Source organism: Cyprinus carpio, chromosome A11, assembly GCF_018340385.1.
Source record: "Cyprinus carpio isolate SPL01 chromosome A11, ASM1834038v1, whole genome shotgun sequence".
NCBI classification, from domain to species: Eukaryota; Metazoa; Chordata; class Actinopteri; order Cypriniformes; family Cyprinidae; genus Cyprinus; species Cyprinus carpio.
Window position 1 is genome coordinate 12,327,395 of NC_056582.1, and position 9,402 is coordinate 12,336,796.

At 35.5% G+C, this 9,402-nt stretch overlaps 1 protein-coding gene across 1 annotated transcript; it reads right to left on the reverse strand.

Moving 5' to 3' along the window:
* Positions 1–621: 621 nt before the first annotated feature.
* On the reverse strand, positions 622–4,044 carry LOC109092301 (fibromodulin-like). The gene is made up of 3 exons (XM_042766259.1): positions 3,925–4,044; positions 2,119–3,022; positions 622–1,398 (listed from the first exon to the last, which is right to left on the reverse strand). The coding sequence occupies exons 2-3, from the start codon at positions 2,999–3,001 to the stop codon at positions 1,247–1,249; spliced, it is 1,035 nt and encodes a 344-aa protein (XP_042622193.1). The 5' UTR covers positions 3,002–3,022; positions 3,925–4,044; the 3' UTR covers positions 622–1,246.
* Positions 4,045–9,402: the final 5,358 nt, after the last annotated feature.

The window sequence follows — 9,402 nt, forward strand, 5'->3', positions numbered from 1 at the left end:
TGTCATACCCATGACATTATACAAAGCTGTGTCCTGATATGTCACAAAAACAAACAAAAAAACACACACACACACACACACACACACACACACACACACACACACACACACAAAGAAACAAACAAAACCCACTATCATTACGGTTAAAACGTGTTCTCAAATCTGTGTAATGTGAAAATAAGACCTGCAGGCTAATAACACATGACTTGCAAATTGAATTACTTTAATATGTAACTGATTCATGGCATAAAGCACAAAAGCCACATTCTCCCAACTGTCGGTTTTCTTTAAAGGTTACTTCCTCCATTTAGTCCTCATTCTGTCTAAATGTTCTGTGTACATAATTAAGATTTAATAGCAATAAATTGATATTTAGTAATGATTAAGAAACATATCTTTCAAAACTTGATTGTTGACTTAAGGGTAACTTGAGACATTGCGTTATAATCTATGATATCAGTAACAAATTAAATTAGCAGCCTGTGTTCTGTGATTTCTATAATAGAAAAGTTTTTTCTATGTAGGCATTAACCAGAGCCAATTTAGATATTACGATATGAATGTTGTCACAGAGAACTACAGAAATATGATTTGTTTGCATATGTATTCACATAAAAGCATTTAATACATAACACACACACACACACACACACACACACACAAAAGGTCTACAGGCACATTTAAACACCAGTACTTGAGTCATATTTTATATCACATGCAATACATTGCTCTTAAAACACAACCATTCATAGTTTTTCTTTCCCCTCTTTCAGATATGAATGGAAGATTATGGATTTTAAGTTTTTCTTTAATTTTCTCATGATGACATCATATCAGTTAACATTATAAAATGAGTTAGATGTAGTCAAGTAAAATCTTTCTGTTCTCATGATATTATATCAGATAATACATTATACAAGTTAGATGGATGTAGTCAAGTAAGATCTTTCTGTTCTCAGTTCTTCTGTCTCACATGTAGAATAAATACAGCATTGTTCAAACTTCTTTCCTGAAGAGACATAAATCCACAAACCTGAAGAAAATCTAAATCTCTCAATTTCCTTTTTCCCCCATTTCAGTAATTGTACTTCTCTCTAAAGTCCACAGGAAATTAGATTCCTCTCATACAAAATCCCAAGGCACTATATATTTACCTACAATAAAAATGTACATCAATGCACATGCCACTCCGATATAATAATGTTGGAGGAAAACAAAAGAGCCCCCTGCTGATTGGTAAATGCCATTACACTACAATATCAGTAGCCAGACGAAGGCATAGGTCAGCTTCAGAGGGCATGTCTCCAGCACTGATCTCATTTCCTTCCAGCCTCAAGACTCTCAGCTTGGAGAAATTCATGACATCCACCACACTGCAGAAACTGCCCAATGTAAACTCTGAAACGAATAGAAAACAAGTTGCAATTTCAACATGTCTGGCATGGGAACAATCATTGGATGAAAATAGTTCAGACTGTTTTACTAAACTACACTGGAAGAAATCATTTTCTTAATCTTTTTTTTTTTTTTTTAATTCAAAGTTTTGCTTTAAAAATATCTAACATCCTTAAACAAGATACATTTACACAAGAAACAAAATGATAGTGATAACAGAATATATCAAAATGTCTACATTTAAATGATTTTGTTTTTATATTGTTTGCAACTATAAACCTCACTAAATGTTATTTAAAAATAAATAAATAAATATAAAAAATCTAAAATGTCTATGCAAAACAACAAAAACAATGTTAGGAAGGAATTGGCATTTAAAATGAATTACCTAATTAAACTTCATTCAATATAATATTAATTTCAGTCTTAAATGATATTCAAATGTTTTCCACTTTCACGTGGTCTTTATATATTCAGTCATTATCTTTATATTGCTTTTGTACTAATTTATTTTCCTTTTTTTACTATTTTTAAAAAGCATTACTTTTTTATTATTAAAATTTTTATTAATAAAAAAAAAATAAACCCTTTTGTCTGTTATTCGTGGACTATGATTATATTTCACTGAAAAATAAACCTAATTATAACAAATAAGGCTGAAATGATTACTCCTTTAAGTAATGATTAAAAATCATTTTACATAAACATGTAGAGGTGCTGTACCTTTGATCTGATTGGCCTGTAGATAAAGATGTTGCAGATTAGTACTAACAACAGGAATGATCTCCAACTTGTTGAAGGACAAATCTAGCTCCACCAGACCGCTGCTGTTAAAAGTGTTTTGAGGGATGCCTTTGTTTGTGAGATCATTGTGAGAAATACGCATATACTGTAGGTTGGTGAACTGGCTGAGGAAGTTCTCTGGAACTGCTTCGATGGAGTTGGACTCTAAGTAGAGCTGGTGAAGCATCTCAGGGAGATCATTAGGAACCTTCTTGAGCTGGTTACTGCTCACATCCAGCAGAGTTAATGACTTCAGACGTTTCAGGCCACCACCAATATCCTGGAGACCGTTGTTATGGAGCAAAAGTATGGTCAAATTCTCCATGCCCTCAAAAGCGTTAGGGGGCAACTTGGTGATTACATTGTGATTGAGACGAAGGTCACGTAGTGAATGAGGCAGGTTGGACGGCACCTCGGTTAGGTTGTTGTTGTTCAGGTACAGGCGATCCAAGTTCACCAGTTTAGCAAACGCTTGTTTGCCAACTGAGTTAATATGATTCTCATGCAACATAACCCACACAAGGTTGGTGGCATTTCTGAAAGAATTATCTGGAACAGAGGTGATCTGATTGTGTTGCAGGTACACATACTTCATCCGGGATGGGATGTAAGGCATTTTTTTCATGTTGCTGTTGTCACAGTACATGGCAATTGGGAAGGTTGGAGGACAGTCGCACTCCTCAGGACATTCTCCCCCAGTGTTGTCGGCCTGCAGAGAGGCGTAACCACGGCTGTGCAGGGAAGAAAGCCACTGGAAAGGATCTCTGTCCTGAGCCAGAGAGAACTTTAGAAGCCCCAACAGCAGGAAAGCGATTAGCCGCATTGTCACTGGCAAGAGACTTAGCTGCAGATAGAAAGAACACTTTTAATATTTGTAGGATTAATTCAAAATGCTTAATTACTGGCAATCCTGCTGTAAAACCAGCCTTAGAAGGATTGCTGATCTTATCTGGTTTAAGCCAGGCTAGCTGCCCACCCAGCCCAGCCCATGTAAGCTGATGGCTAGCTGGTTAAACTGGATGCCCTGCTGAAAATAAAACAGCCCTTCAAGTAAAGTCTGTCTGGTTTTAAATGTTTTAGTCATTTTAAGACCAGCTAAACAAGCAAATGCACCATCACCAGGCTGGGAAACCAGGTAAAATAGCCAAGACAAACCATCTTTGTTTAAGCAGATTTTTCAAGAGGGTGGCTAGCTGGCCTTCTAGACTGTTTAGCTGACAAATGCCCAAAATCCATCTAAAACTAGCAAATCAGATCAAGGATGGAGGACCAAAATCAGTTTTGATTGCAGCAGGGAAAGGTCTAGATAAAAGAAAATACTGAAATTATCGCAGATCAGAAAAAAATAGTTACTTGGGCATGATAAAACTTAATAATAAAGCTATAGTATAAAAATGAACTGATACAGAGTACATATATGTCAGGTGGGAAAACCAGACATTTCATTTTTTCATATATATATTACATTTCAGTTTGGGGGGGGGGGGGGGGGTGAAAACCATAAGAACAACAAACATTTAACCATATTCCTGCAAAGAAAACGTTCAAGACCAAATCGCAATAACATAGCAACACAACTTATATTCAAGCTGTGAGCTTGTTCCACTTTGTTACCAATTCCAAAGAGGAAAAATTTCTACAAGTCTCCATTGATGCAGAGATTCAAAATAAGACCAGAATAAATAAACAAATAAATAAACCTTCCACTAACATGTTGACAGTAGAAAATCTGAGCATCACACTTACCTGATCAACAAAGGCACTGCCTTCTCTATGTCTCACTGCGAGTCCTTGTAGCAATATGAAGTGGCTTTGGCAAAGAATGCAAATACCCCTTCTCCCCTACAAGCTTTTTTTGCCTCCACCCTCGGAAGCCCCCTCTCAAACCCTGTCCAATTACAGAAGACTTGCCTTTCTTCATCCCAAGTCCATTTTTCAGCAGCGTTGAGTGGCTGGTCTCGATCACTCCCAGCTGTGGAACATGTTAGGGACATATGCTTCTGCATACATCAAGCTTTTCTCATTAAGCAGAAATCAACAGTGCACGAGGGAGCTGTATACACTTCTTTCCCCTGAGGCACAACATACGTGTTCCATACATATTAAACACATTTTCTGTAGATGCAGACTGACTGACTCAAGTCATTTTTACCTGACAGCAGTGGCCAATATTAAACAGCCTGCCATTCGATCTCTTGTGTGTTTCATATCTTTTTTGAGTATCATATCTCCAGGTACTTATCCTGGGGAATGTCAGGTCCTCCGTCTCCTGAGAGGCCTCTCTTTGTGGTCTTTGATGGCTGGTTGCAGCCAGCTGGTTTTTGGTTTGTAGATCTGAAGTGCTGGGTTTTGGACTCGACACAAGACACAAAGCCAGACAGCTTCATGTTCTGACAACTCCAGGTCTGAATCACAACCACAGGTCTTGAGGGAGCCTCCATTTTTATTTACTGTGTGTGGATGGGTATAAGAGGGAACTGTGTATGTTTTGGCTACTTCGTGTAGCTGCTTTGCTTTAATGTACCAATCCGTCACAACATTTTAAACTTTTTTGTCAACCGTCCAAAAACAGTTTTGAAAGTTACTGAAGTAATCAACCATAACTTAATTTGAATTAATACTAATAACATTAATGATTATTACTAAATTATAATCTTCATTACAAATGTGTAATTACATATATTTATATATATGATATACAAGTTTCAATCAAAGTATATTTTATTTTACCATAAATGCTTGTCAGTGCATTTGTAAGTAGACTTTAACCATATTTCAAAGAAGTAGGTCACAACAGCAAGCCAAAGTTCAACTAAGTGCATTTAATCTAAATTTTAACCATATATTATTAATATATTTTCATTTAATTTAATTGCAATTAACATGCAATTACGTGCCCCAAAACATTACATGACTATAGTATATTTCTCTGATAAGTGTTCTTTTTCAAGTATGCTAAAGAGTGTCTTTTTAACAAGTTTATGTCAGTCTAATAGTGTAAATTGCTTAGCTAGCTGATATAATAACTAAACACACCTGATGACCTATAAAACAACTTTAGCTAGACATTTTGGCATTGATTGTGAAAGAAAATACAGGTTATATACATTAAAACAGCATACAAATTCCTCATCCCTCCAATGTACACTATTTGGATGCATAGATGACTGGATTAATTTAGCCCTGTAACATATTGTTTTCTGTACTGTAGCTGAAAATAGCCTGACTGTCTCTAGAAAAAAACCCAGGTCCAGAATGCACAGAGTCTGATCTCAGAGAGAGGTGAACTCAGCATCAGGAAACATTTTAAATTCCTGCCACCCCTGTCCCCACTCCTGCTGATCTCTTTCCAGCCGTGACTTAGCCTCTTTGAACTTTAGAATGATATGTGATTTGTGTTTCAGCACACAGAGGTCAGCCAACAGAGGTGACCTGAATCACTGCAGAACGTGCTTTCTTACATTATCATGAGTGATGACCTCTGTGTGTAAATGAAGACTGAATTTATTAGTGATCAAGTAGAGCAAGTTCTGCTGGAATTAAGGCCATTCTATAGATGTCTGATTCTAAATTATTCTATGATTCTAATATATACAGCTGTAAGCCCCTGAATCCTGTCATCATTTGCTCACCCTTGTTCCAAAACTGTACGAATTTCTTTCTTTCTTTCTTTCTTGCAGAAAATAAAGATGACAAAACATAAGAAATAGATATACACAGATATATAGATGTCCCTGATTTATTTATTTATTTATTTATTTATTTTTGTCCATGCAATGGAAGTAATTGCCTCATTTTAAAAGAAAAGAAATGAAGTAATGCATACAGGTTTTAAATGAATTTTCTAGCATTGCTAACTTTTTAAATTTTAAATTCTAAATACAAGCAATTAAAAATATTTCCACACAATTCAGCATAATCTGACACACACACAAAAAAAAAATACAACTGGATAGTAATAGCACACTAAAAATATTCTGCTCACAAATTATATTTTACCATGATTTGTCTTTGTTTTTTCACAGGTCGCATCTCATATTTTATCTCAAGCATGTTCTTCACTCACACTGCTGTCTTCATGTAACCAAGAACAGGACTTTATTAGGGTCAAATTTGTTCGTTGTAATGGAACTTACACCATGTAATTAGTGTAAAAATGTATAATTTTTAAACAACAAAGAATACTTATTAATGTAAAATGTATTATGTTTAACTCGGTTTAGTTTATCATAGTTGATAATCTAAAAATGTAAGCTATACTTTTTTTTTTTTTCATTTTTAAAGTCATACAACAAGGAAAAAGCCGAAATCTGTTACTTTCAATACAAATCTACCCTGGGACATAAAAATGCATCCATTTGTGTTATTTCATAGTTTTGATTAATTTACTATTATTCTAGTAGCTATAATTCAGCAGATAATAAATGAACATTCCAAAGCACACGTTAGTAAATCTAAAGCTTACTTTGGAAACTATTATAATGATTTTATTTGATCAGAACTCACTTAGAAGTGAAGATAGTTGTAGTGAGATATAGTGCCCTCTAGGAATCAGTTTAGAGAATAGCATGTGATTTTGCAGCCAATATATACCTCTGAGTCATTTTCAGAGGCAGATGATTTCAAAGAGAAACAAAAACAAATTAAAAAATCAAACAAACATTTAAACTAAACAAAATCAACAATCAAACATCAAAAACATAAAAAATATCCATATCCATGAAACAAGGCTTATTATCTATACTTATTTACTCATCGCTTATAAACAGTATGGCATTCGTGCTTGCACGCATTAGCTCTGAAACGTAAGGAAACAGAAATACCCTGCAAACTGCCCTCATACCCGCTGTGTAACATCTCTTCCAGCTTGCCTGTCCTGGGCCATTGGCTTGGCATGACTTTGCCATGGCAGTCTGCTAACCACAAAATATCCACAAAGACTTCAGTCATAATGTGCCAAGAGAAAAACAGCACACTCGACTGATGCACGCTTATGAAAATGCAAACACAAACCACACTGTACACATGTAAGCAGTGTTTTGACTGGTTGTCAGTGTAAATAGAATTTATGCTGACTGGAAATTGTACGCAAACTTGTGAAGAAAACATGGAGAAGAGTGAGGAAGTACTAGAGATGGAGAAGATGAGTGGAAGAAATTTTAAATGCATAACCTTAAATATACTGAATGAGATCCAGAAATTGATTATTAACCCTACATAATTTAGCAACAAGATTTGATTACAATGTTTCATTCCAAGCACTGTGATATGGTAATTAGGTGGATCCTCTATATGCTATATCAATGGATGTGAAGAATTGTTTTTTTTTTTTTTTGGCAATCAGGCTCCACTGCAACCATTCCCCAACCCCCCCCCCCCCCACCCCCCCCCCCCCCCAAAAAAAAAAAACAATGGAAGTTTTCTTCATTCCCTTCTTTTTAATTGAAAGGAAAATATATCTGGCAGCCAGTGGCAGTCTTCAGTGTTTCAGGGTTTGTGTCGAGCTCAGACACAAAGCAAAACTTTCAGAGTTAAATCGGTTTTTTATCAAAAACTACTGCAAATTAGCCTGCAACGAAAATTCAAAGGAGTCAGGGAAGGGGTTTCAATGACATATGGGTCAATGACACACCAGGTTCATTTTGGTGTCCTAAACAAATTTAGTTTGCCAATAAAATTACTCCTAAAGATTTAAACATTATTTTTATATAAAATTAAAAAAATATATTTTAATATACTGAAATTAATTTTTTAAACAATGTCAGATTTGTTTTTTAAACATTTTGCTAACAGTCCCCCAACCTACAATCCCTGCCAGGAATGAAACTCAATCCTGTGACCTTTGGGTTACAAGTCCGACTCTCCAACCATTAAGCCACGACTGCATTCAATGGCTATATTTAATTATATATAAATATATATATATATATATATCTATATATATAGATATATATATATATATATATATATATATATATATATATATATATATTCAACAAAGTGTAAAAATGCTTACATTGTTTTTTTTTTCTGTCAATACAAAACATAGAGATCTTTTCAAATTATATATAAAACAATGTAATTGTTTAATAAATGAAAAAAGAAAACTATTTTAAAGCATTAAGTATAAAATAATGCTACATCAAATAATAACATAACCTTGCTTTTGTGATTGTTATGGTTGATTTGAGTGCTAGGGGGCAGTCTGACTTTTCAGAGCTTCATAGACCTAAACACTGTCTCATCCCTATGGAAGGGCTTTGAAGCTATCTTAACTAAACTACTCTCTCTCTCTCTCTCTCTCTCTCTCTCTCTCTCTCTCTCTCTCTCTCTCTCTCTCTCTCTCTCTCTCTCTCTCTCTCTCTCTCTCCCTTCCTTTCTTCTCTCCTACTCGAACAGGGTCTGTTTGGCTCCCCAGGCCCCCTCCAGCTGTCTGAATGTAACCACTGCTCTCTGTGCTAGATGTTCCAGAGCTGACTGCTGTGCAGGGCATGTCTGCAAAGAGAAAATATACCGCCTTCAAACATACTCCCCTTTCTCACAGGCTCAATGACGTGATATTACAGATCATCAGTCAGTGGCCTGAGGCTGTTTATGTAACAGTATGTGGTTTGCATAAGCATTAACATATGATTTAACATCAATTGTATATTACTCAAAACCAAGCTCTGGAGGAGTAAGTCACAAATAAATCAGCAACAAGATTTCTATCCACACATTATGTGATGATACTAAGTCTAAAAGATTTTAAATCACATCTGCTTTGTTTGTAAAGATTGCCCTTTCTACTCTGCCAGCACACATGTTTCTAACAAATGTTGTGCAGTGGTTAGACTCCAACCATAAGCTTCCGAGACAGGTTGGAAAAAAAGGAGTGAGAATAAGCTGTATGGAAGAAAAGGCCATAGCTGAGTGAGGAATGTTTCAGTAGCCGGGTAAAACTCTTCAGGTTGCCCCATTTAAACGTCTACAGAGATAATCTCGACAAATCTACCATTCAGAGGCTCTTTTTACCCAAATTGGTCGGGAAAGAGAGGCGAAAGGTATGCACATTCCTCTCACATATGTAGATGATGCATGTGTTTGTAACGTGACGAAATAGAATGGGAAAAAATTCATTGGAAAGTAGCACTTTTAGCCTCTTGCGTATTGACATAGAGAAATAGAGATTATATAGACATGAAGTCATATTTGGAGCATTATTATAGTGATATAAGTACGAAA